The sequence below is a fragment of the Malus domestica genome, chromosome 17, assembly GCF_042453785.1.
Source record: "Malus domestica chromosome 17, GDT2T_hap1".
Taxonomy (NCBI): Eukaryota; Viridiplantae; Streptophyta; class Magnoliopsida; order Rosales; family Rosaceae; genus Malus; species Malus domestica.
In genome coordinates this window covers 28,344,252-28,371,600 of record NC_091677.1, presented here as the reverse complement: position 1 = coordinate 28,371,600, position 27,349 = coordinate 28,344,252, and the positions used below count along the sequence as shown (strand labels likewise).

Genomic DNA, 27,349 nt, shown 5'->3' with positions numbered 1-27,349 from the left:
ACTTCAACGTGTCAGGAAACGAAGAATTGCTCAAAGAAGGAAGCTCAGTGATGGCATCGACAACGGCTTTGATCAGCCACTTAACTACTTTGCTGGGCTGGTCGTGACCCTTTTGGCATGGATGACGATGGGCTCGGACGTTGGATTTGACCCATGATTGGCCCTGGGCTGGGTCCTGGTCCTTGGAGAGGTAGTTAGTTGACAATCTGCCTCACAAATTCAGGCCTAATAAAAAGATTTGTCCTGATTGTTGCACTGACTGGATTTAGGACTGATTCCATCTTCCTTGGCTTGGGGACGGCATTTAAAATGGAGAGATACCCCATTTTAATATATATATATATATATATATATATTAGTACAAAGAAATTGTTGTCTTTGTAATAAAATTGACTTTTATTAGTCAAACCTCTAATAAAATCCTTATTTTTTTTTATGTGACTGTACTCGAAAGTTTGAAGTTCCAAGTTGCCTACGTACCCCTTTAAAGAAGAGGTCAAGTCATAACGTAGTTCAAATACTTTTTTTTTGTGCCATACGCAGTTTATGCTCTTGCGGGCCAAGAGCACTTGGTGCCGTTTGCAGTTTCAACTCATGCAGGCAAGGAGCGTTGGTGTCGTGCAGTTTAGGCTCGTGCGAACAAGGAGCTTTGTTGTCAATCACTCCGGGAGAGTCATTCCTCGCATCTTCATACCAATGAGCCTTGACTGAGTAGTTGAAGAAGTCTTCTGGGAAAAGATCACGTATCGTGGTGGGGATGGATGATCTTCGTGTCAAAGTTTCATTATCTCCAACACTTTCACATTGTTTTAGAGGTTGACAGGAGCTGTTTTGCCCCTTTTCCCATTGGTGAACTTGTGGAAGAGATGGTTGCTGCCTGGAGAGGCGTTCCTTACAATCTTTATAGCAAGGAGCCTTGACCGAGTAGCTGAATAATTTTCTGAGGAATAAGAGATCGCGCATGGTCGATCCTTGTGTCGAAATTTCCTCATCTTCAACACTTTCACATCGCTTTGAAGGTTGGCGAAAGTTGCTTTACCCCCTTTCCAATGGGTGAACTTGTGGAGAAGACATGCTTCTTGTGCAGTTTTTTCGGAGTGACATGAGTCCATCCTTCAACTTCACTCGGCTTGACTGGCATGGTTTTAGAGCATGCCTCCAGTGATTAAGGTAAAGATTTTGAGTTGACAGAGCCGGAAGTGACGTTTTCTTCCAGGATTTCATCTTCTTTGTCTTCTTGGGCCTCCTCTTCAGTGCCGTCCTCTTGGGTTTGTTGGCGTGAAGATCGGCCGGTGTAGATGATGGTGCACCTTCTTACTTTCAGTGGTCCATTTGTGTCAACCTCCAAGATTGCTTGGCGCTTCATCCTTAAAGGAATTGAGCTTCAAATGTCGCCTTTTTCTGCTAGCATGTCGAGCTTTTCTTCCTTTGACGTTGTTTCCCTATTTCCAGAAAACTTCATGTTGTCTTTAAGTCTTTCCAAAGCTGACTGACGAGGATGAGAGCTAGCCGTGTTGCTTTGCTTCTTAGGTTTTAACAACCTTTCAAAAACAGAGTTTTGGGATGTTGGCCTGTTAAGCCTCTTAAAGACGGAGGTTCGGTTTTAACCACCAATGTGATCAAGGGCTGACATTCTGGGTCTTGAACGATTCATCCTATCGAAGACTGGCATTCGAGGGGCGGATTTAGGCTCCTCTCGATCTTGTTCAATGCTCACGCTGATGTGTTGAGTGCTAGCATTTTTCGCTTTGCTTGAAATCTTCACGGGTGCATTTGGTGTGAAGCCAAGTCCAGCTTTGTTGTTGTTAACATCGTAACCATGCTTCTTCAACTTCTTTTGAGTCTCGGTGAGGTCACGTTCTTTATTGTTGACGGTGTTTGAAACCTTTTTCCCAGGATTCGAAGAAGAAGCGAAGTCGTACCCAGCTTTTGACATGAGTTTGTAGGCGTTTGGATCAAAACCTTCTTTGGTCCTCTTGGTTGGGAGGAAGCTTGGTTCCACCCCCTTTGGTAGAGCTTTTGCGAAGCCTTGTGGTAATCTTGCAACCTTAGCGTTGCTTAGCTGTGTCAGAGGTAAAACTGCATTCATCTTGAGCAACTTTACATTATCCATGTGCCGCTGTGCATCGGCTTTGCTTGCTTCAGTTTCGAACGGGGATTGACCATTCTTTCTTCTTGACATCGGGATGTATCGAAAAATGGATGTGTTTGATCCATTTGAGGGTGTCATACTCCCTTTGGTTGTTGCAGGTTTAGCAAGCTCATCATCGTTCTTGCTTGAAGACGGCATGGCTTTTCTTTCTTGCTTCTTGGGCATGGCTTGCCACTCCTGCTTTTTAGGTGTTGCTTTACCCGTGGATTTAATCTCTTTTGGAAGAGCTTCGGGCACCATGTCTTTATCCATGTAGAACTTGGCATCTGCGAAATGTGATTCGGCTTCGGTGAATGGTTTGGTGTCGCCATAAATCACCTTCACTCCTTCTCGGTAGAATTTTAAGCATTGGTGAAGGGTGGACGGTACTACTCCATTCGCATGGATCCAAGGCCTTCCTAAGAGCAAGCCGTAGGAAGTTCTTGTATCAATCACGTGGAATATCGTGCTTGACTTGAGTTCACCAATAGTCATTTCCACTCGAATCATGCCCATTACTCTTTGTCATCCTTGATTAAAACCTTGGATTAATAGACGACTTAGGGACAGTTCATCCGCCTTGATGCCGATTGTAGTCATTGTTGACTTTGGCACGATGTTTATGGCTGATCCACCATCCACAAGCATGTGGTTGACTTTGTGCTCCCTTACGTACCCAAAGACGAAGAGGGGACGGTTGTGAGGCTTGGATCCTAGCATCAAGTCTTCGTTGGTGAAGTGGATTGCGTCCTCGATGGCACAGCATGTGGCACATTCATGTGGCCGAAGCTTCAAGCCTTCGTTCTTGCTTTCTTGCACTTTGTGGTTATTGGGACTTTCCAAGACCGCTGCTAATGCTTTTCGCATCTTCTTTGGTAATCGTAGCGCTTCCTCAATGCTAAAGTGTGTTGGCAGACCCTCTTCGAGCGTGAGAGTTTTTTCTCCCTCAGTGGTGATATCTTTTCCTTTTGAAGGTTTTTCCATTTCTACTTCGACCATGTGGCATGCAGCGATAGTACACTGTTGGAAAAAGTCATTCGGGAAGTACTCGTGCAAGGAGACAGGAATGCGAGGCTCTTGCTCCATAGGTTCCCCAACATACATTGGCTTATCAACTTTTACGTTTCTTTTGGGCTTCCTACTGTTGCGGCCACAGTCCTTTCTCACTTGTTCCACCTTTTGTCTTGTAGCTTGTGGTTTTGGTTTCCTTGTTTTTTTGTAGGTCACCAATGTCCATCCTTCTTCATCATCGGTATATGTATCTTGTTCGTTTGCCCCCGGCAATGGTTGCGCAGAAGGTATCGTGCAACTTGAGCATTGATAGGAATGGTCAGGTGTTGTTTGGAGAGGCACGGGATCGAAAGATCCAAATGCAATTGTAGTAGTATGTGTTGCGGTCGTGTCTTCGAGGTCGAGCTCGATTCGCCCTTGTTGTGCTAGCTTCATGATGAGCTCTTTAAGGACGAAGCACTTACCCACATGATGGCTCACGATTCGATGGTACTTGCAGTATTTATGATCGTTTATGCGATTCATTTCTTCAGGCCGCTTGCATTCGGGTAGCTCGATTACCTTCTTTTCCAGCAAGTCGTCTAACATTGCATCCATGTCTGAGTCAGGAAAAGGGTACGCCTTCTGCTCCAATTCCCTCAATGTGCTTTTGTACCAGTCTTGGGTGCAAGGAGGCTCACCTCTCTTTATCTCATTTGCTTTGGTTTTGGAGGAGATCTTAATAGGTGCGGAGGCGGTCTTGACGGGCGCAGTGCTGACAGTGAACGCTTCCTTGGGGGGTTTCTTCTCAGTCTTGTCTACATTTGGGGAGAACACATTATCCTTCTTGAAGTCGGTGATTGGCTCTTTCTTCCCATGATGGGCAATACTTAGCTCCATGTCGTGGGCACGGGTGGCTAACTCTTCAAATGTCCGTGGTTTGATGCCTTGAAGGATATAGTGTAACCCCCATTGCATGCCTTGGACGCATATCTCGATTGAAGAGATCTCCAAGAGCCTGTCCTTGCAGTCGAGGCTTAGATTGTGCCATCGGTTGATGTAGTCCACGACTAGCTCATCCCTACATTACTTCGTGCTCGTCAGCTCTAGCATGCTCACAGTTCGGCGGGTGCTGTAGAAGCGGTTGAGGAATTCCTTTTCCAATTGCTCTCAACTGTTGATGGACTCAGGCTCTAGGTCCGTGTACCACTCAAAGGCATTTCCTTTCAGCGAGCGTACAAACTGCTTAGCGAGGTAATCTCCTTCTGTCCCCGCGTTGTTGCAAGTCTCAATGAAATGGGCGACGTGTTGCTTCGGGTTTCCTTTTCCATCGAACTGCATGAACTTTGGTGGCTGATAACCCATCGGCATTTTCAAAACGTCAATTTTCTTGGAGTAGGGTTTTGAGTATAGTACGGAGTCATGTGAACTTCTTTCGTACTGTGCCTTGATGGTGCTGGCGATCATCTCCTGCAGCTGCTGGATAGAGAGAGATCCCATGAGTGCCGCTGATTGGTCTAGCTTTAGTTTCTCTTCGACTTTCTCCGCATGAGCCTCTTCATCCTCGTCGTTTTCCTTTTTTACTGGATCATCCTCTTGCTCAATTTTCACGTCGGGCTTTACATCTAGGTGGTTAACGAGTAAGGCGATTTGCTGGTCTTTTTCTTCCACAATCCGTGTTAGCCTTGCGATCACTTCATTCATATAAGTCAGCTGCTCATCTATTGAAGTAGCTCTAGTAGTCATGACTTGCATGGCTGAGCTGCCGCTTGAGTCGACATCGGAAAGAGTGGAACCAGAGTACTTCCTTGGGCTTTCCTTTCTTGGCGCCCTTAGCGAGGCCAAGGTGATCACAGGTTCGTGCCTCGGGTGCTCTTGTTCCTTTGGCGGAGTTGATGTAGGGGTAGAAGAGGCAGCAGAAATAGCTCTTGCCCTGCTTCGAGTTGGGACGCCCGAAGTGACACCGCATGCGGTGATGACGTTCTTGTTCCTTGCATTGGCTGCGAGAACAACTTGAGCCTTCTTTGATGCCATTTGTGCTTTTTGCGGATTCAAAGATAGAGATGAGAGGTAGAGAATTATCCCACCGGGCGTGCCAAATTTGTGAACACGGAAATTCCTGCGATGAACGAGACAAGAACACGTGTACAAAATAATATTTTGTATTAATGATTTTGGGGTTACAATCTCTCTCAAATTTGATCCTCTGATTCGATCTCCGTAAGGTGTTGATTTGTGGATATGCGATTGATCCAAGGGCCGTCCAGGCTTGATCTTGGATGAACGGTTGGAAATTTCTTCAAGGGCCTTTTAGGCTTGATCTTGAAGGTTGATGGATGAACGAATCTTCAAAGGCTTTTGGGCTTGATCTTGAAGAACGGTTGGATGTGTGAATTTGTTGATGTTGTTGATCCAAATGGCCGTTAGGGCTTGATCTTAAGATGAACCGATGAACACTTTCTTCAAGGGCCGTCGGGGCTTGATTTTGAATTGGTGGAAGTTCTTCAAGGGCCGTCGGGGCTTGGTCTTGAAGGAGGATTTGACGAAGAACGAAGAGGGCTTTCTTGATCCTTCGGGATTTCTTGGGAATTTAGGAGGTTGGATGCTTGAAAGCTTTAGAACTTCAAAGCTTCAAGGATTTAGGAAATTCTCTTCTAATTTGGGAGTAAAGAAATGTATATATGAATTCCTCTTCTATTCTCCTTCTTAAATGAATGAAATGGCTTCCTATTTATAGAATTTTCCAAGGCCTAATTTTGAATATAATATTAAGATGAAATAAATTCTTTCTGCCAGGTGTTGACACGTGTCATGTTTGATGACTTTTCCAATTCATTTTGATTTTTCGTTTAGTCACACGCTACGTGTAAAATTTATGTGACACGTAAGCGTTGAAATTTCAATTATCGGTCAACATTTATTTTACCCAAATTTAGATGTCTACAATCTTATATTAATTTTTTATAGAAAGAGAAAGACAAAATAAAAAATGTGAAAGAAGGAGAAGGAAGGGGATGGAAAAAAAAAGGGAGAGAATCCTAATCCCAAAGTATGCGCTAAACTCAGACCTACAGTTGACATTTCAGTGACTGCTGATGCATACTTTGTGCGACCAAAGTTGCATCAGAGCAACTAAAAGCGGAAACACCACTTGCGCCAGAGTTGCACATGTTCTTATTTCATTGAGAAAACACCACTTGCGGTATACTTTTGCCATGTATGTTCTCCATCAACACCTATCCCTTGACTAATAGCGGAAACACATTGGTCGATGGATAGTCCACATATCCCTTTAATTACCATTGTTATAGGACTAACATGAAATCTTCTCCAATGAAAACAGAAAGGAGTGTGATATCCACACACCCTTTTTTACTTCTCTCACACCCTTTTAATTTTCGACTGTCGGATCAGATGAATTGAAGAATATCAAATGATAGAAATTAACAAGGGGTGTGGGAGAAGTAAAAATGGGTGTGTGGATAGCACACTAGGGGTGGGTTCGGTTCAAATCGGTTCGGTTCGGTTCAATTTTTTTCGGTTTTTTTTCAAAAAATGAAAAATTTTGAAATCTTAAATTTTAACATATCCAACACAATCATAACATAAATATTCTGACTAGACTTAAAGATAATGAAAATAAATATTTAAAGTTCAACTCTAATTATAACATAAAGGTTTTTTTTAAAATATTTTGGGTTTAAAGTTTAACTGTAAATAAATTTCTTTTTAGACGATGATGATGGAGTATGACCTTATTCATTCCTCTCTCTCTCTCTCTCTCTCTCTCTCTCTCTCTCTCTCTCTCTCTCTCTATATATATATATATATATACATGTATTCTTCACTAGCAATAAGATAAACATTCTATAATATACTATTTATTTTGATTATTGTCTAGGTAACAATTTTTTATATTTTCTTTATCTTTATGGTCCGAATTTTTTTTATCCATATATGTGGTTACATAATATAAATTCTACATTCTGTGTTCAGCTTCCACCACCAGCAAATTTTGAAGAGGTGTTCATCAATATTTTTGAATATATTGATTTACTTTTCAAAATTGTTAGGCCACAGAAGCTACTATACTTGGCCATAGGTGAGAAAGTTTGAATTTTATTTTTGATCTCGTAGTGTTTAATAAACTCATGAGACTTTTATACATTGTTTGCTTTCCCTAATCAACTGCAGTGCAGTTGAGATATGTGTTCTTATATACTTAATGATATAAACAGAAATATTGCATATAATGGTATAAGTTCTAATTTTTGTTGTAGATGGAGAAGCTGAGAAGACAATTTGAATTGGAAAGCAAACAAGTCATACCAAAGCAGCAGTTCGAAGTATCATATTCTAATATAATAAAATCAAATAATTAAAAAATAAAATTAAAAAAATAATAATTTAATTATTTCGGTTTGGTTGGGTTTCTACACCACCAAAACCAAACCGAACCAAAAGAGTTCGGTTCGGTTTGGTTTTTTCAATTCGGTTCTGTTTTTTCGTTCGGTTTGGTTTTTTCGGTTTCGGTTCGGTTCGATTTTCGGTTTTTTGAATCCACCCCTATAGCACACCCCAAACAGAAATAGGTAGATTAGCAAGCCTTGAGAAGGATTTGTAAGAAATTTCTGAAATCATAAGAAAAATAACAAGACATTAGGATTATGGATTTGATAAACTAAAATTACAATAAATTAGTTACAATTTACATATCTTTGGCATACAGAAGACATGACTCTTGCGAATGACAAAAAAGTCTTGTACTTTCAACAAGCGAAAGTGTTTCACTTTCAGCAATAATAAGGTTTGCACGGAATCAAATGTGTGTGTTGTGAAATCAGTGACACCCTTATTATAGTGATTAGGGCTCCTCCAATCTCGCCGGTTATAGTAATCGGAAGATTGCACCAAATCACCCTTTAATCTTAATGGTGTCCCACCAAGGCATTTACAATAAGTCTTACTTAATTAGGGTTTCAATTAGTCAACTAATATATCTTGGTTCCATGATTCTTACTAACCAATATTGAATTACGTTAAAAGTCAAATATCTTGAAGATCAAGTTATTTGCCTTTTAAGTAATTTAATTCATAATAATTGACAACTCAACGTGAGTCTTATAGGGCCTTGTCATCGCTTATCGGCACGTCTTCATAGCCAGTTATATTGGCAGTATGAGGGCCTTCGGTGTTCCATGTACCGTCTAACACCGGCGTTGCGGTCCTTGCGGAGCTAATCACATGGTTTTGATTGATGAACTCATAGGCGCCGTCAAGGTAGCCACCACCACAACCTTGGTCTTCAGTTCGGGTATCACAATCAACCACTTGTTGCTCGGACAAAGTTTAATTGACCATTTGTAAGCCGAGTAATTCCTTCAACGGCTCTCGCTGCTGCAAAAGCCCAATAGCTACCTAAATATATAGATGTTTGATTGCAATTCTTTTGATTAGTGGGAGGCCAATGTGAACTTGGACCATAGGTTCTTTTGGTCATCAGGTGACTAAGATGGAGAATAAATGTGTGATTTTGGTTTTTAATCTTTCATATCAAAACTAATAATGTACGATCATGAATTCTTGGACACTAGATGACCAAGAAAGCGAGTCTATTAAATTTAGATGAGAAATGCCCAACAATTATCTTGATTATCTTATAAATATTTTACACATACAGGTAGATACATATCACACTACCTACAAGGCATATAGCTAGTAGGCATTGATTTAATTAACTAAGCTGTGGGGTAAGAGGCAGACATAGCAATCCCACAAAGTCCTTCAGGTGCAGCAACATCTCTTTGCATTCTTATGTACCCAGCTTCGCCCCATTCTGCACCCCATGAGTTCGTCACTAGCCAATACTTAGTCCCATCCTCACTCACGCCATATCCAACAGCGGTAACACCATGGTCAAGACTCGTTCCACAAGTTCCGGTGAAGACACCACTTGAATAGAATTGGAAGTCGGAACCGCTAGCATCGATGGCAACGGAAACAGGTTGATGAGCAACAGCGGTTAGAAGGGCCTTTTCACTATTTGCAGGCACATCCTCAAAGCCAGTTATCTTGGCTGCAATGATGGCTTCCTTCTTGGTGTTACATGTACCATCAACACCGTTGTAGGGGTAATTAGTTTCTGTGCTAATACCGTGATTTTGTTGGATGAACTGAAACGCATCGTCCATTAAGCCACCCTCACAACCTTGGTCTTCACCAGCGGTGTCACAATCAACGAGCTCTTGCTCAGACAAAGAGATCAATTTACCAGTTGTAAGCTGTGTAACACCTTCGGTGGCGGCAACTGCTGAAAAAGCCCAACAGCATCCTGTATTTCGATTTGAATCAAAAGTTGTTAGATTAGGAGTATATTAAAGATGAATATATATAGTGTCTCTCTAAATTAATGGCAGGAAGCTAGACGTTTATGTACTTACCACATTGGCCTTGGTCCTTAACGGGGGTTACAGCTCCTTTCTTTCTCCAGTCCATTGTTGCTGGCAAAGCGGCAGTCACATTTTCATATTTGAAAGAAGTCGTCTTCGTGGAACATTCATGGCCCTTGAATCCATTTCTTGAGGCTTTGAACTCTTCATTTGTAAGGTCTGAAAATTGATTGACGCTTAATTTGTAAGGTTTGTTTGCATCCTTATTAGAAGATTCTATAAACGCCACATTTTCCTTAAATATCTTGAAACGAGTTTCCTTCTCATCGACGTCATTATATACACGGCCATAACGAGCCAACCATTGCTCGTATCTCCCATACATTGATGCATCTTGCAGACTGCGAGAAGTGGCTTGAGAAGACCAAGCTCCCAACATGAGGATCAAACCCAAGCACATATACTTCCATAGCTGCAGGTTTAGGTTCTCCATGGGTAGCTAGCTAGTGTAGTAGAAGCAAGCTGGATTTTGGTAAAGGATATGATGATGAGCAGATATACTGAAATGGTAGATTTGCTCTACCATTTATATACTACTCAAGGTGGTAGAGAGAATGGCGTTTATAGCAATTTCAGTGCCCAAAAAATGATCAGCGTGGTACGTGCCTTACAAAATATGTTGATATAGACCTGTAAGATTATTATTAGTAAATTGACCCCATCTAATTTGGGACCTGATGCTTACCTTTTGTCCTTGTGTGCGTAGATAGATTTTGATTTTAGTTAAGGATGGTTTGATAATTATTATTTCGTCTTTAGTTTTGTTTTTATTTATTTGAAATATGAAAACCAAAATCTTATTTGGTAAATACTTAAAATCTTCAATTAAAAACCAAAAATTGAAGTAAAAAGTTTTGAGAGAGTAACTGGAGTCTCACTTTTGAAAGTCTCCAATAGACTTGACAATTTCTTACACAATTAGATAACCCGATCCGAAACGACACGATAATAATGAGTTTGGGCTTAACACGTTAACTAATTGTGTTACCATTCACTAACGGGTTCTTAATAGGTTTATCCACGGGTAAACCGTTTCAATCCGATAGGAAAAAAGTTAGTTTGATAATTTTAAACTACCAAAATGCCTTACTACAAGAGGCATATATTATTTAATTAATCTCACATAAGTGAGATTAGAAAATTCCAATGCACATTAAAAAGACGAAAGCATATTAAAATGTGAAGAAATATGCAAATGCTCGTGACCCCACATCCTCTACGCTTTGACGATGGGTACATTGTCGTTTGGATTTTTAAAATCCTAGAAACCCTTATGAACAGTGTGTTTCGGACAATGTGTTTCGAGGAGTTTAGAATAAATAAAAATTCATAATAATGAATGTAGAAGTGTGAAAAATGTGAAAAGAATATACAAACGTTCGTGATTACATCTTTTACACTTAGACAATGATTACATCTATGTGTTCCTATGCACATCCGTGCTTGTATATCAATTTGAGAAAAAATGTAAAGGCCGAGCCATAATTTTATAATAATTGAGTCATAATTTTTGCCAAAAAGACTTCATTGGATCATTTTGTTGAGCTTCTGGTCGTTACTTGCCGAATTATGTCGTCGCTTTTTGCCAAGGAATATCAAGCGAGGCTTTTTATTAAATACTTGTTGTATACCATAATGTCGCACACAAGAAATAGAAGACGAAAGGCAAAAGAAAGAAAGAAAAAAGATCTACAAATATCTGTATAGGAGTTGCACAAAAGAAGTAGCAATTTGTAATTCAGTGTTTTTGACTTATTCTTTTAGTTTGTTGCAATTATGTTTAGGGGTCATATGCAAATATACAAATAAGTATGCATTACGGTTTTAAAGATAGTGGAATTATGAGCAACTAATGACTCCATGTTGGCTCCGTCACATAGTGGAATATATATATATTTTTTTTTTCCAGATCGGGCGTGTTTGAGATTTATAACTCTCTTTGAAGATGGTAAAAAGGAATTTGAGGCTGCATATAGCGCCTTTATCCATGCATGGACATCTTGTATGAATGCTACGAAGATGTTGCCAGTGGCAGAGAGATCCGCAGTGTTGTCTTGGCCGGTCGTCGATTTTATGTATGTTCCGGTGAGAATGTAACATTGCAAACACAAGCACAAATTAATGGGGTTTTCCTTTTGTTCTGATCTCAAAGTGTTATGGAGTCGCTGGATTCTTTGAATCCTTTTATGCATGCATGGGGAGTTTCTTTCATGGTTGATAACTGTTCAACAACAGCTCGGTTGGGATCAAAGAAGTGGGCTCCACGATTTGATTACATCCTTACTCGGCAGGCCTTAGTTTGTGGGCAATGGTGCACCCATCAACCGAGACATCATCAGCAACTTCATGTCAGATCCAGTGCACGGACCTGCAGTTGACATTTCAGTGACTGCTAATGCAGACTTTGTGCGACTGGAGTGTTAGACGAAGTCAAGGTCACAGCGTAATCACCGTAACTTGAGGAGTCTTCATTCAGTTCAAACTCTATCTTTCAGCCGTTCCTAGTTTATAGGATTTTGATTTTCAAATGTTTGTTGTAAGTCAAAGCTACGTATGTAGTCTTTCTGACTTCTGATTGTATTTTTTGAAAGTTCCTTGTATCTAGGGTTTTCAAAACCCATACTGTAATCCTGAATGTTAATATAAATACATGCATCACCTGATTAACTGGGTATGCAATTGAAGTGAAACCTTGAGTGTACTAAAGTTTTACATGGTATTGAGCCCCATTGTCTAACGACTAGATCCATTTTTTTTTCCACGCTTCAATGGCTGAAAACAATGTCAACTCCTCCAACTCTACCACCACCACTCCTCCTACCACCAATCCCTTCCATCATTTTTCCATTGTTGTGAACATTAAGCTTGACAGAACCAACTACCCACTGTGGTTGGCTCAAATTCTCCAAATTCTCAAGAGTAGAGATCTGATGGGGTATGTGGATGGTACCTTGGTGTGTCCTCCCAAACATATGCCTGGTGTCACCACTGTGAATCATTCGTATGCTGCATGGGTCCAACAAGATCAAATGATCCTTAGTTGGATAACTAGCTCCTTGACTGCTTCTGTACTGTTTATCGTGGCAAGCAAAAGAACTGCTCGAGCTACTTAGGAAGCTTTGGAGCAGAGGTATGCCTCCACATCACAAAATAGAATTTTGTTCCTGTGAAATAAGTTGTTGCAGGCCAAGAAAGGTGATCTCTCTATTACGGATTACTTGGATTGCATGAATGCGATAGCTAATAACCTTGCCCTAGCAGGCAACTAATGAATGATGATAAACTTGTACAGATTGTGTTGAACAATCTAGGACCGGCGTTTGAAATGACAGTAAGTGCTGCTTAAGCTCGGATTCCTCCATCAATTATCCCACTCTTGAGGCACTTCTGTTGACCACCGAGCGAAGAATGACGGATCAACACGCTTCCTTGGCCGAGACTACACCTATCAATGCTTTTGTTGCTGCTCAAGGCCATGGCGGTGAAAGGGCCCGTGGAACTAGGAGAGGTGCATCTCCATCCAATCGCTGTGTTCCATTTAATCAATGAGGCTACAACCCTCGTAACAATAACAACAACTAGCGCAACTAGGAAGCTAATGGTGAGCGTCCTCATTGTCCTGGTGAACGAATTACTTGCCAAATCTGTGGCAAACCAGGTCACCCTGCACTTGATTGCTACCAAAGAATGAATGCTGCTTATGAAGGAATGATTCCTACAAAAAGACTTACCGCCATGTTCTCCTCCCCTATTACTTTGAACAAGCAACAAAATGGAACTTGGATTCTAGACACGAGCGCTAATGCCCATATCACTCCTGTGTTGTTATTCAAAGGTTACTAACTCAATACCAAAATATGTGGGTGATAAGTTTACAAACTCTATCACACCTCTCATTTTGGACTCTCAATAAAATTGGACAAAAAGAAAAAAGAAATGAGGGAAGCAACAAGCTTCGGCAAACAATGCACTTTGATATATTTCAAAGAGTTTCCAAACTCAATTGCTGAAATGGAATGGGAATTGGAATGATATACTAAAGCCTAGCAAGAAGGCCTATTTGTACAAAACAGAAATTGATTAACAATACAACAACATGCAATGAATGATGGTGTTCACCATCTTTACACCCTTTCACACATGCACCAGCTACTAGACACTTTCACACACATGATTTGCATCCTTCCAGCTTGCAATCACCACCTTTTGGCCATCACATGGCAGCAAGCATGTTTGTAGTTGCTGGAAATGTGAATACAACCTGTAAAGCAACTAACAACTAGCAGTAACCATTTACAACCTGATTTTATTTGAATTTCCAATATCCTGACCTTCAGAATCTGCCTAACCCTAAGGAGTACAACGGTAATGAAACCATTGGAGGTGTAGGTAATGATTCTGGCATCACTATTTCTCATTCTGGTTCCAATCAACTATGTACTAAAGCTTGCTCATTTGAATTAAACAATATCCTTCATTGTCCCACTGCCACTCAAAATATAATTTCTGCCTATAGGTTTACATTAGATAACAACTGCTAATATTTTCTCATTTTTTTCCTTGTTAAGGACATCAAGACCCGAAAGATGCTTTTCCGAGGGAGATGTGAGAATGGGTTATACCCATTTTCGAATCGTAGTGGACAACTCAAGTATCCAATCCCAGCCTTTGTAGGGGTACGGTGTTCAGTGCAAACATGGCATTCTCGTCTTGGTCATCCAGCCAACTCAATAATTAAGTTTTTAGTTTTGAATAAATTGGTACCAATTCATGGTACTTCTGATGTAACCTTTTGTGAGTCATGTCCCTTAGGAAAGAGCACTAGGCTACCTTTCCATGTGTCCAATTCTGTTTCCAAATTTCCTTTGCAACTTTTACATTCTGATGTGTGGTATTCTCCAGTTATTTCTAATGAAGGTTTTCGTTATTATGTCTTGTTTGTGGATGACTATTCTCGATACTCTTGGATTTTCCCCATGAAAAACAAAAGTGAAGTCTTTGACATCTTTGTTAAATTTAAAGCTAGTGTCGAGAAAATGTTTAATCTTTCCATTAAAACTCTTCAATGTGATGAAGGAGGGGAATACAAAAGTCGTGCATTTCACAACTTCCTTAGTGCAAATGGAATTTCACAACGTTTTTCATGTCCTAAACATCCAGAACAAAATGGAATTGCAGAAAGAAAACAGCGACATATTGTTGAAACAAGTGTAGTTATGCTTTCTCAAACTCACATGCCTAATAAGTTTTGGTTTGATGCCTATTCCACTGCCACATATTTGATAAATAGAATGCCAACTAAACTTTTGTCAAATATGTCACCGTATGAGAAGGTGTTCCAAAAAAAAAAAAAAAAAAACCCAAGTACGACATGTTAAAAGTGTTTGGTTGTCGATGTTTTCCTTGGTTGGTACCCTATACACAAAATAAACTTCAACCCAAATCAAACGCTTGTGTTTTCTTAGGGTATTCAGTGAACCATCAAGGCTACAAATGCTTGGATTTGTCCACAAGACGAGTTTACTTGTCTCGCCATGTCCTATTCGATGAGGAGTTTTTCCCCTTTAAGGGACTCACATCTTCTTTGGGAGACGTCACTCCATCAGGTAACCAATCCTCACCTGCCCTATTTTTTACGTTTAATGTGCTGAGATGTCGACCCATCAACTAGCCAGCCAACCACTTCCAATCCCAATACTACAACCACTGAACAGGTTCAACATTATCCAACCAAACACTTCCCTCCACCAACCGATTCCTAATCCTGCTACACTTTTCTCATCCCCTCCCATACATCGTAACCTACCCTCAAATGAGCAAGTCACGGTATCTACCGAACCAGTGTCAGTGTTGCATGAGAATCCAAGTCATCGTATGACCACACGTTCATATATGGAAATCATTAATGAAAGTGTTACTGAGTCGGTAGATTCTTTGAATCCTTGTATGTATGTACGGGGAGTTTCATTCATGGTTGATAACTGTTCAACGACAGCTCGGTCCGGATCATGGAAATGGGCTCCACGGTTTGATTACATCCTTACTCAGCAGGCCTTAGTTTCTGTGAACAATGTGATAGATATTATAGGTATATGAGGTGGTTAAGTTTGTTAAGTTTCTGTGAGTAGAGATTATGACAAGTGTCAAGATCTTGTGAGTCTTGTAATAGCTTAGTAGCTAAGCAATGTAAGGAGATATATACAACATATAATTGTAAAGAGATAGTTAAGAAAGTAATTGACTTTTAATATACGAAAGATATACTTCTCTCTCTACAACTATCTCTTCTTCCTGTGTAGAATATTGGATTTTGTTCTGTTTACATGGTATCATTCGCCTGAAAAGCTTCGTGCTTGACGGTATTTGATCTTGGTTCTTCTGCTTCCGCTCACCTTCTTCAATTGACGATCGTTTCTCTTCTTCTTGGGATCTTCATCGTTCTCTGTTTACTCGATTGGGTGCTTTCTTTTCTTTGCACACCAAGTGTTTGTTCTAAGTTCTCCGAGAAATTTCTTCTGAGTCTTTCTCCTGCGTTGCTACAATGGTGACTTCTGCTCAGTTGCAGATTCTTCAATCTCCGATTACGTCTCTTATCTCAACAATTTCCTCGTCTGTGACTGTTAAGCTTGATGATTCCAATTATCTCACTTGGAATTTTCAGATTGAGTTGCTTCTTGACGGCCATGGTCTCATGGGTTTTGTGGATGGGTCACATTCGTGTCCGACTCGGTTTGTGGTATCCAATTCTGCGGATTCTTCTGTTTCTTCAAGTGCTGTGTCTCCGACAGTTGAAAGTGATGACTTCAAGGTTTGGAAAATGCATGATCGGGCATTGATGCAGTTGCTTACTGCTACCCTCTCTCCTTCTGCTGTTTCTTGTGCAATTGGCAGTACTAGTGCTCGTGATTTGTGGGTTCGTCTTAAAGAACAATTTTCCATTGTCACTCGGGCCACGATTTTTCAGATGAAATCAGAATTGCAAAACATCAAGAAAGGTTCTGATTCGATCTCTATGTATCTACAAAGGATTAAAGAAGCTCGTGATCATCTTGCTGCGGCTGGTGTTCACTTTGGTGATGATGATGTTGTTATTTTAACCTTGAATGGTCTATCCTCTGAGTATAATACCTTACGGTCAATCATTAGGGGTCGAGAGACTGTGATTTCCATGAAAGATCTTCGATCGCAGCTACTTGCTGAGGAAGCAATGGTTGACAATGTTCCTATTACTCCATTCCTATCTGCAATGGTTGCCAGAAATAATTACAATGACTTGAGGTCTTATGGTGACTCTCCTAAGACTGACAATTCTTCAAATGGTGTTTCGTATAGCGGTTCTTCTGGGTTCAAGCCAACCTACAATAAGAACAAAAACAAGGGTAAATTTCAGTACAATGCTACCAATCGGTTTGGGAATTCTAAGTCTACCTATGGGAACTATACTGTCAATCCAGCACCTGGAATTCTCGGTACATCTCCACCAAGGCAACAAAGTTTTTCTGGTTCATCGTGTCAGATATGTGGGAAGTTTGAGCACTTGGCACCTACCTGTCGGTTTCGAAATATTGATGGTACAGTTTCTGAGGGATGTCAAATTTGTGGGAAAAAGAATCATGGTGCTAAATATTGCCATTTTCGGAACTCAACTATGTCATCTTCATCTCCTGCAGCTCTACATGTCACATCTACTCAGTCTAGTGAACCAAGTGCTCCTCCTCAACAGTTTTGGATTACTGATTCAGGAGCTTCTTCACACATGACTGCTGATATGAGTAACCTGTCACTTGCTTCTCCATATCCCACTAATGAAACGATTCAGACTGCGAGTGGTGCAGGTTTATCAATATCCCATATTGGTTCATCCACTCTACATACTCCATTAAAATCCTTGCAGTTCAATTCAGTTTTATGTGTTCCTCGATTGTCTCAAAACTTATTATCTGTGCATCAATTGTGTCTTGACAATAATTGCTGCCTGATATATGATGCGTTTTGCTTTTGGATCCAGGACAAGGCCACAGGGAAGATCCTCTTTCAAGGACGATGCAGTAATGGATTGTACCCCATCTCACTTCCGGTTTCACATAAAGCTATACCTGCACAGACTGCTTATCTTGGACATCAAGTATCCTCTTGCCTTTGGCATAATCGCTTAGGTCATCCATCCAATTCCGTGCTCTCTGTCATGTTAAAGAAATGTCATCTTTCCGTGTTACCTGACTCAGTGTCTATGATGTGTCAAACCTGTCTGGAAGGCAAATTTTGTAAATTGCCATTTGCTTCTTCTGTGTCTAAGTCCATTCATCCATTTCAAGTAGTTCATAGTGATGTATGGGGTCCCTCTCCTTGTACTTCTATAGATGGTTTTAGGTATTATGTGACCTTTATTGATGAATGTACACGCCATTGTTGGCTGTTTCCTATTATCAATAAAAGTGATGTCTTCTCCACATTTGTTGGCTTTTATAACTATATTTCCAATCATTTTGCCACTTCCATTAAAACTTTACAGAGTGATGGTGGGGGAGAGTATCTTAGTAAATCTTTTCAAACATTTATGTTGGCTAAAGGTGTCACACATCAATTGTCATGTCCCTATACTCCTGAGCAGAACGGTTTAGCAGAGAGAAAACATCGGCATATCCTTGAAACTGCTATAACCTTGTTACAAACAGCTATTTTACCTCCTATTTTTTGGTCCTTTGCATGCCAAACTGCTGTGTATCTTATTAATCGAATGCCATCATCTACCCTACATAAAAAATCACCTTTTGAACTCTTGTTTAAAGCTGTTCCAGTTATTAATCATCTCAGGATTTTTGGGTGTTCAGTTTTTCCTTTATTAAAACCCTACAATAGCATCAAGTTACAACCCAAAACTACAAAATGCCTTTTCTTAGGTTATGCTTCGAAGTATAAGGGGTTTATTTGTTATGACATTCTTCATGCCAAATTTTATATTTCACGACATGTATTGTTTGATGAGTCCGAGTTTCCATATTCCCATTTATCTTTAAAACATTCTGTCTCCACCAATTCTACATCTCAACCTGTTTCTATTTTCTCATCTCCTTCTATATCCATTAATAGGGAGAATCATTTGGTTGCAAACCCGTTACCTAGGACCCCTCCTCTGTCAAATCCTTTGACCTCCAACTCTAATCATCACAGTGGTTCTCTCAGTCCTTTATTGCAATCCATTACTCCATCAACTGATCATCAATCCCCTGTGGCTCCTGAGGTACCACCTGGGACATCTTCAGCGACATGTACTGAGTCCACTTCTTCGATTCCTTGTGAGCATGGTATTGAGATTCAGCATGAGTTTCAACCTGATCATCTGCAGGTTATTCTTCCTATTCCTCCTATGAATACTCACTCTATGCAAACAAGAGCTAAAAGTGGTATTTCAAAGAAGAAAGCTTATGTTTCTGTTGTTCAAGATACTTCACCAGTGGATTTGTCTCAGACTGAACCGGCTACATATAAGTCGGCTCTCAAGTCTCCTTTGTGGTTGTCTGCTATGCACGAAGAGTTGCAAGCTCTTACAGTTCAAAACACTTGGTCTTTGGTTCCTTTGCCTAAAACCAAGAACTTAATAGGCTGCAAGTGGGTGTTTAAACTCAAGAAACATGCTGATGGGTCTATTTCCAGGTATAAGGCCCGGCTTGTTGCCAAAGGCTTCAATCAAGAAGAGGGCATTGACTATGGGGAAACTTTTAGCCCTGTTGTCAAACCTACCACAGTGCGGTTGGTCCTAGCTTTGGCAACAAATTTTGGTTGGTCTCTCCGTCAACTTGATGTGAAGAATGCATTTCTTCATGGCATTCTTCAAGAAGAAGTTTATATGTCACAACCACCTGGCTTTAGTGATCCTCATCATCCCACCCATGTTTGTCGATTACATAAATCCTTGTATGGCTTGAAACAAGCACCCCGTGCATGGAATGAGAGATTTACATCATTTCTTCCTTCTCTGGGATTTCTGTCGACCTATGCTGATCCTTCTCTATTTGTTAGGAATGATGGACAGTCTGTGGTTATTCTTCTACTGTATGTGGACGACATTATCATCACTGGTAGTGCTTCCGCGGCTATTACTGCAGTCATTACAGCTTTAACCAAGGAGTTTGATATTAAAGATTTAGGCCCTCTTCATTATTTTCTTGGGCTTCAGATTACTTCAAATTCTAGTGGCTTGTTTCTATCTCAATCCACATATGTTTCTGACTTGTTGGTCAAGGCAGACATGGTTCATTCCAAACCTTGCTCTACCCCTTGTTTACCATATAGCCGGTTACTCAAGGATGATGGTCATCCTTTCCATAATCCTTCCTTATACCGGAGTCTTGTTGGTGCTCTTCAGTACCTTACCTTCACTCGTCCTGATATCGCATTCTCCGTCCATCAGGTGTGCCAATTCATGCACTCTCCTATGGATTCTCATTATGCTGCTGTGAAACGTATTCTTCGATATTTGAAAGGTTCTCCAGATCTTGGCATTCAACTCACACCAGGGGAATTAGACTTACATGCCTTTAGTGACGCTGACTGGGCTGGCGATCCCAATGACAGACGGTCCACCACTGGTTTTGTGGTGTATTTAGGTCCTAATCCTATTTCTTGGTCCTCGAAGAAACAAAGTACAGTGTCTCGGTCCTCTACAGAGGCCGAATATAGAGCTCTCTCCAGTACTTCTACTGAAATTGATTGGATTAAACAGCTTCTTCACTTTATGCAGATTGCAGTTCCCTGTCCAACCACATTGTTCTGTGATAATTTGTCTGCAATAGCCCTTGCCTATAATCCTGTGATGCATCAGCGGACGAAACATATTGAGATCGATGTCCACTTTGTCCGTGAGAGGGTTGCTAACCAGCTTCTACAAGTGCAGTTTGTTTCTTCGAATGAACAGTTTGCTGATGTTCTCACAAAGGGGTTGTCTACTCCCTTGTTTCAAACCCACTGTTACAATCTCAGGCTTGTCCGGTCTCACCCTGAGCTTGAGGGAGGATGATAAATATTATAGGTATATGAGGTGGTTAAGTTTGTTAAGTTTCTGTGAGTAGAGATTATGACAAGTGTCAAGATCTTGTGAGTCTTGTAATAGCTTAGTAGCTAAGCAATGTAAGGAGATATATACAACATATAATTGTAAAGAGATAGTTAAGAAAGTAATTGACTTTTAATATACGAAAGATATACTTCTCTCTCTACAACTATCTCTTCTTCCTGTGTAGAATATTGGATTTTGTTCTGTTTACACAATGGTGCACCCATCAACCGAGACCGCATCAGCAATTTCATGTCAGATCCAGTGCATGGAGCCATCAAAGTACGCGCCGAACTGAGACCTACAGTTGACATTTCAATGACTGCTGATGCAGACTTTGTGAGACCAGAGTTGCGTCAGAGCAACTAAAACTCGAAGAACCTACTGCCTCAGCTGGCCTATGGAGTTCCGTTTGGCTCCATATTTAAGGTGAGCTGTAGTTTATCCTAGTTTATTCTGTTTTTACTTATGGTGTGTACTTCATCATGTTGCAAGGAGTTTAACACTGAATGTTGTATTATGATTTTGCGGTATAGTAAGTAGTTAAAATATTAATAATGTTACTGTGGATGGTGGTTCCTTTTAAGTTCTTATTGCGGATGGTGGTTTCTTCGAAGGTCTAGTTATTGGTTTATGGATGTAGTTCAAAGGGAAAAGAAAAGGTTTTTCAATTTTTGCAATTCTAAAATTGGTGGTTCGTTTGTGGATATCTAGAGACACGAGCATGAGTAAATTGTCACAATAGCGTCATGTACTAATAAAATAAGGACATGCAAATTTTTGTTCATGTGTCCTTATTATACGAGACGCTACATAGCGATGTACTTGTGACATATAAGTTGTCCATCGTCACTTATCCCTTGACCAATAGCAGAAACACATTGGTCGATGTATAGTCCACATACCCCCTGTAATGACCACTTTTTTAGGACACGCATGAAATCTTCTCCTCCGACATCAATGCAAACACCAACAGGTTGATTAGAAAGCCAATTGAGAAGGGCCTTCTCATTACTTCTCGGCACGTCTTCATAGCCAGTTATATTGGCTGTGTGAGAGCCTTGGGTGTTGCATGTACCGTCTAACACCGGAGTCGCCAAGCTAGTAACATGGTTTTGATTGATGAACTCAAAAGCACGCACTGTCAAGGTAGCCAATACCACAACGTAGGTCTTCACGGGTTTTTGGGCTTGATCTTGAAGAACAGTGATGAACGGATCTTCAAGGGTTTTTGGGCTTGATCTTGAAGAACGGTGGCTTGTTGATCCAAGGGCCGTCGGGGCTTGATCTTGAATTGGTGGATGATTGTTGGTGTAAAGGGCCATTGGGGCTTGATCTTGGAAGAACGATGAACGAAGAATGAAGAACACTTTCTTCGAGGGCCATCGGGGCTTGATCTTGAATTGGTGGATGATTGTTGGTCCAAGGGGCCGTTGGAGCTTGATCTTGGAAGAACGATGAACGAAGAACGAAGAACGAAGAGAGCTTTCTTGATTCTTCGGGAACCTAGATGCTTGAGAGCTTCGGAGTTTCAGAGCTTCAGAACTTCAAGAATTTTGCCTAATGATTTTGGTCCCTTTAAATGAATGAATTAGCCTTCTATTTATAGAAATTTCCAAGGCCTAATTTTGAATATAATATTCCAGATGAAATAAGTCGTTTCAGCCAGGTGTTGACACGTGTCCTGTTTGATGACTTTTCCAACTTATTTTGATTTTTTGTTTAGACACACGCTACGTGTAAAATTTATGTAATACATGAGCGTTGAAACTTTGATTTATCGGTCAACATTTATTTACCGAATTTTTGATGTCTACAATATATATTATAAAGAATTAGAGCAAAATCTTCTAAAGTTTTTAGATTGTGGATTATGTGCAATGACCCACTGAAGAGTTTTACGTATGATTAGTGGTTGAGAAAGAATTATTGATCTAAAATTCATGTGCTCTTAAAATTGTGCTGGTATACAGGTAAAACATAAGCCAAACATTTACAAACCTGAAAAGAATTGAATAACCAAAAAATAAATGCTAATCATCTGAAATCCAAAGAGAAAAAAAAATTGCCCTAATTGCATCTTAAGTTACTAACCCTTAGATCAAACTCAACCATGGGCTAAATACTATTTTTTAGGTTTTATTCCCCCCCCCCAAAAAAAACCCAACCCAACCCAACCCAACCCATGCTAAATGTGTGGACTAAATGCTAAAAGCCAAATTCCCCTCAGGATTTAGCCCAGAAAATGGTGTGGGCACCACTAGCAGGACCCCACTCACATGGACATGTCCCTCATAATTTATTGAATCAAACAGCTGAGATCGAATATAATCAAATCTAACAGTAAAAAAAGATCTAATGGTCCAAATTTAAATCCAACGGCTAAAATAATTAAAAAAAATTATTTAACTCAAAATTCACCCAAATTGAGTGATTTTTCAATATTTATCGGAATTTAAATAATTTTAGGTTAAAATATTCATAAAATTAAAAAAAATTACTTTAAAAGAAAAAGTTAGCCTAAATTTATTATTTAATAATCTTGGGCTAAAAAATTTAGGCCATAAGGGTTGGAGCAGAAAAACTATTTCTGGGCTAAAACCTAAATTTTCTAGGTTAAAAATTTTAGGTTTTAGCTTAAGGGTTTGAGATGATTTTATAAATGTAAATTTTAGAGGCTTTTAATTCAAGGAATTCAAAGTGGCAGATAAAAGAGATCATAGTCTACAAAACAAGTCCAAAATCTAGGAGGATGACTCAGCTATCAGCCTTTATTTATCGTCCTTCCACCTCAGCAAACATTCAATACTAGGAGGATGAGTCAGCTATCAGCCTTTATTTACCACCGAACGGATGTCCTCCGGATCAAAATGAACTGAGTTCAAGGATTAAATTATTCAGACAATTGAAATTTGATCAAACGGTTACAAGCAGATGATTCATTTAAAAGTTATAATAATTGTAACCGTTAGATTAAATTTTAATAACCCGGATCATTTGATCATTAGGCTCAATTTCCATTTACCACCAAAGTTAATCAAACTTTCCCTACCCTTCCGGAGCTTTTGTTTGTCTAACCCAAAATTGTTTTCATGGGTGATTTATGACTATGAAATTAAGTTTTTTTTTTTTCCTCAAATGGGAGCAAATTCTTGCACGTCACATTCTATTACTCTGTTTCTTCTTGAATTTTGTTTTCTCAATTAACCTGTGAGGTTTAAATTTAAGTTTAGCTGTTATTTAATACTCAATAGTCTGAATTATTGGAATAAAAATAATTATTCTAACTTGTTGCTTTTATTAAAGGGAATCTTAACGAAATACTCTCGGTACTGTTTATTTTTAACGTTAAGAACATTTTTATCTTGAATTTTATCATTTTAATTAAAATCTAAAATTTTTGAGAACTTCTGGTTAGTTTTCTTTTTATTTTAAACGTTTCGAGATGTCGTTAAAAATACAATAATAACTTGGGTTGCAATCCGAAAATAAAAGCATTGTAGTGAAAGAGTTGATATATTTCGTACAAAAGCACCCAAACCGACGGACCTGAGCCTGAAAATAAGAAAAAGAAAAGAAATAACAAATTTATAAACCAACCGCTATACAAAGAGAAGAGTAGCCTGTTGCAAAAGAGCAGAAGCAGAGCGAAGATGGATATGGTGAGTGCGAGTGCGAGTGCGAGTGCGAGTTCGAGTGCGAGCAAAAGGAAGACGACGAGTTTCCACAGCGAGAAGATGACTCTAGAAGATTACCTGCTCCTCATTCAATCCAACTCCCACCTCCATCTCACCGTCGCTCATCTCAATCAGGTTCGTCTTCTTCTTCTTCATCATCTAAGTTATTCACATTTTTTTTCTTTTAATCTCTTCCTAAATTGATTGATTCGAGTTTCTTTTCGGAATTTTGGTGTTGCAGATCATTTCCATGCACGGATACAAGAAGATCTACAAGGTTCCCAAGGTGAAATTTCAAATTCCTTCATATTCTTACCTTCTGTTTGGCCCCTGAGAAAATATCATAACTAATGCACTATTGTTATCTTGATAGATTATATTATATGCCTTGAATCGTGAATGGTTTCTTCTCTCTGGCATGTTTTCTAGTTTAATTTTCCATATTTTGTTGAAATTTGCTTCAAGTCTTGGCCCATTTTTCTCATACTTTCTCGCTAACTAAACAGGTCCTCAATCCTAATCATCGCATTCCTCTTCTTTTCTTTTCTTTTTTTTTCAAACATTTTTCATATTTATTTGAAATTTGCTTCAAGCATTGGCCAATTTTATTTTCTCACACTTTCTCGGTAATCAAGCAAGTCCTAATCCATTCCATTTCGTCTGTTTTTTCCCCAATTTTGAAATGTCAAGGCACGTTTGAGCGACGCCGTGAGCTCGCTGCCGCTGGTCGATCCGGCTCGCTCGACGCTCAGAGACTACATCTCTCCGTTTGTGATCACCACCCTGGAGGACGTCGTCGCCGACCTCGCCGACCTCAACTGGAAAGAGTGCTGCGTCACATCTGTCGAAACCCTAAGCTCATGGAAACACACAATCTCTTCCCCTGCTCCTCCAATGAGCCCCCGCCACGACGTCGTCCAGTACTCGCAACTTCAACAATCACCGCCGTTGGCCCTTGATTGCAGACCCTACGGCGTCGTTTCGGCTCCCAACTCTGCTTCCGGGACTGTTCGTCCAGAGAAGAAACTGGTGCCGAAGAGGAAGAGGAAGCGATCGCCGGTACCCGCCGGTTTCGCTCGTGCTGCTCTGGACTCTGTTTCGTACGGATCTTGCTGACGTCACAGGTACTGAATTTTCGCCACTCACGCTTTGTGTGTGCGCGCTTTTTGCTTAGTTTATTTTCAAGTTTTGTTTATAATTATTTTTTTTTGTCTTTTCTGGTTTCAGTAAACGAATTTTAGTGTGGTGCGTCTGAAATCTGGATATTCTGTTTTCTTTTCTTCTTTTTAACTTAATTTTTTGTTTCGGTTGGTGTCTTTGGCAGCACGGACTTACCCTTACCCTGTTGGCGGGAGTTGGGGACGGGAGCGGTAGTGCGTGGTATTCGTGAAAGCAAAGGGGTATTTCTGGAAATTTACCGCAGAAGTGGTACAGTTGTGTTTGTCAAGTAATGTTAGGGGTATTTGGGTCTTTTTATCTGTGTTCCTTCCCAGCTGGTGGTGGTAATTTTGGTTAACCGAATGCAATGCATCCATGCGTCTCCTGGTTTCCTTTTAACTTGGAAGATTCATTAATGCACGTTTTTATTTTACATAATGCTATCTATACATTTTTTTTATCTTCTACACACTTTTTTATTTCCGGTCATCGTATTAAATAAATTAAAGAGATAAAAAAAAATCTCAATATAAAGAGAAAAACTTACATGATATGATTATACTGTCAAGAAATGTTCTATGCTAATAAAATAAAAACATGTGTAAATTTTTGTTTAAATGCTATTTTTTTATTGACACAAAACGTTATTTAATAATAGAACTGTATCATGTGAATTATTCTCTGACACAAAACTTGGTGAGTAATGTTTTCAATCATTTGATCTACAAGACCATCTCTAATCCTAGGTTTAGCATTTAGAATCCAAACCCCCTCCCAAATGCTTAACTTAAGCTCATATTAATTTTTTTTTTCCAGTAAGCTAAGCTCCTTTGGATTTAGAAATCAAGCCCAAAATTCAAAGGCCTACCAAAATTTAGAAACAGACAATCAACTGCAATTTGTAACAAACAGAGAGACAGAGGCAAAGCAGATTATCGGAAACCCATCCTCAAAGATTTGGAGTTGAAGCTGCCGGCGGATACTTGAACCTCCTCGTCCCGAACCCCAACTGCTTTTCTTTTCCTGGAATTTTGTGCATACACAGCGGAACAGAATGCAACGGTTGCGATGATCAGAAGATGAGATGGAAGTGAATCGTTGTAGAGGTTGGTTATATCAGCAAGAGGCTTCCTCCTCAACCCCATCTTGTCATCACATAATTTCTTCTTGGAAGATGACCATCTGCAATTTCCAGGAGCTGGCATTGGCTTGGGGTTTGCGGTTGCCGCGGGAGAGGGAATGGGAGGAGGAGGGATGTTCTCTTTGTTGTTGTGAATACCAACGGCCTCCTCTTCCTCCATTACTAATGAGTTCATGGTGTTGTCTGTTGCCGTGATGAGGGAATGAAGGAAGGAAGGAGTGAGCTATTTGTAATATTTGTGGGTGCCATGGGATTGGATTTTGGATTTTGGTTTTTGATTTTGGAGGGATGTTTGAATTATTCTTGGGCTTTAAAATTGAATTTTGGTCGGTGTTTGAATATTTTGACTTTAGTAATGGAGGAGATCTGAACTGCCAAATTCCAAATGTTAAGAAAATTCAAAGAAGTTTGAAATTTCCGGGTCCCACCGATCCGGCAATTGGCAGTGGTACAAACTGTGCATTTTCGATGATAATGTTCATTATTCTATTTATTAACGTTTAATGAATTTAAATTTTAATATTTGTGTCTGTTTATTACACAAATCTTAAAATCTTTCACCATCATTTTAAGGAAATTTTTTTTATTGTAATCGGAACATAAATGATACATTACGTGTTTTTATATAAGTTATGGGAAATTTTATTTTTCATGTAATTAATTTTTTAATATACATATCTCATCATTTGTATAATGATACGTAATATACCTCATCGTGTTCCGGTCATAATGAAAATTTTCTTCATTTGA

At 39.8% G+C, this 27,349-nt stretch overlaps 2 protein-coding genes across 2 annotated transcripts; one reads left to right on the top strand and one right to left on the bottom strand.

Annotated features, from left to right (window-relative positions):
• Nucleotides 1-8,805: 8,805 nt before the first annotated feature.
• On the bottom strand, nucleotides 8,806-10,003 carry LOC103405541 (senescence-specific cysteine protease SAG39-like). Its single transcript, XM_008344554.4, has 2 exons — nucleotides 9,562-10,003; nucleotides 8,806-9,452 (listed from the first exon to the last, which is right to left on the bottom strand). Exons 1-2 carry the CDS (start codon nucleotides 10,001-10,003, stop codon nucleotides 8,860-8,862), a joined length of 1,035 nt encoding a protein of 344 aa, XP_008342776.4. The 3' UTR covers nucleotides 8,806-8,859.
• Nucleotides 10,004-24,158: 14,155 nt separating this feature from the next.
• On the top strand, nucleotides 24,159-25,918 carry LOC103432219 (uncharacterized). Its single transcript, XM_008370400.4, has 4 exons — nucleotides 24,159-24,435; nucleotides 24,542-24,586; nucleotides 24,991-25,424; nucleotides 25,625-25,918. Exons 1-3 carry the CDS (start codon nucleotides 24,277-24,279, stop codon nucleotides 25,414-25,416), a joined length of 630 nt encoding a protein of 209 aa, XP_008368622.3. The 5' UTR covers nucleotides 24,159-24,276; the 3' UTR covers nucleotides 25,417-25,424; nucleotides 25,625-25,918.
• Nucleotides 25,919-27,349: the final 1,431 nt, after the last annotated feature.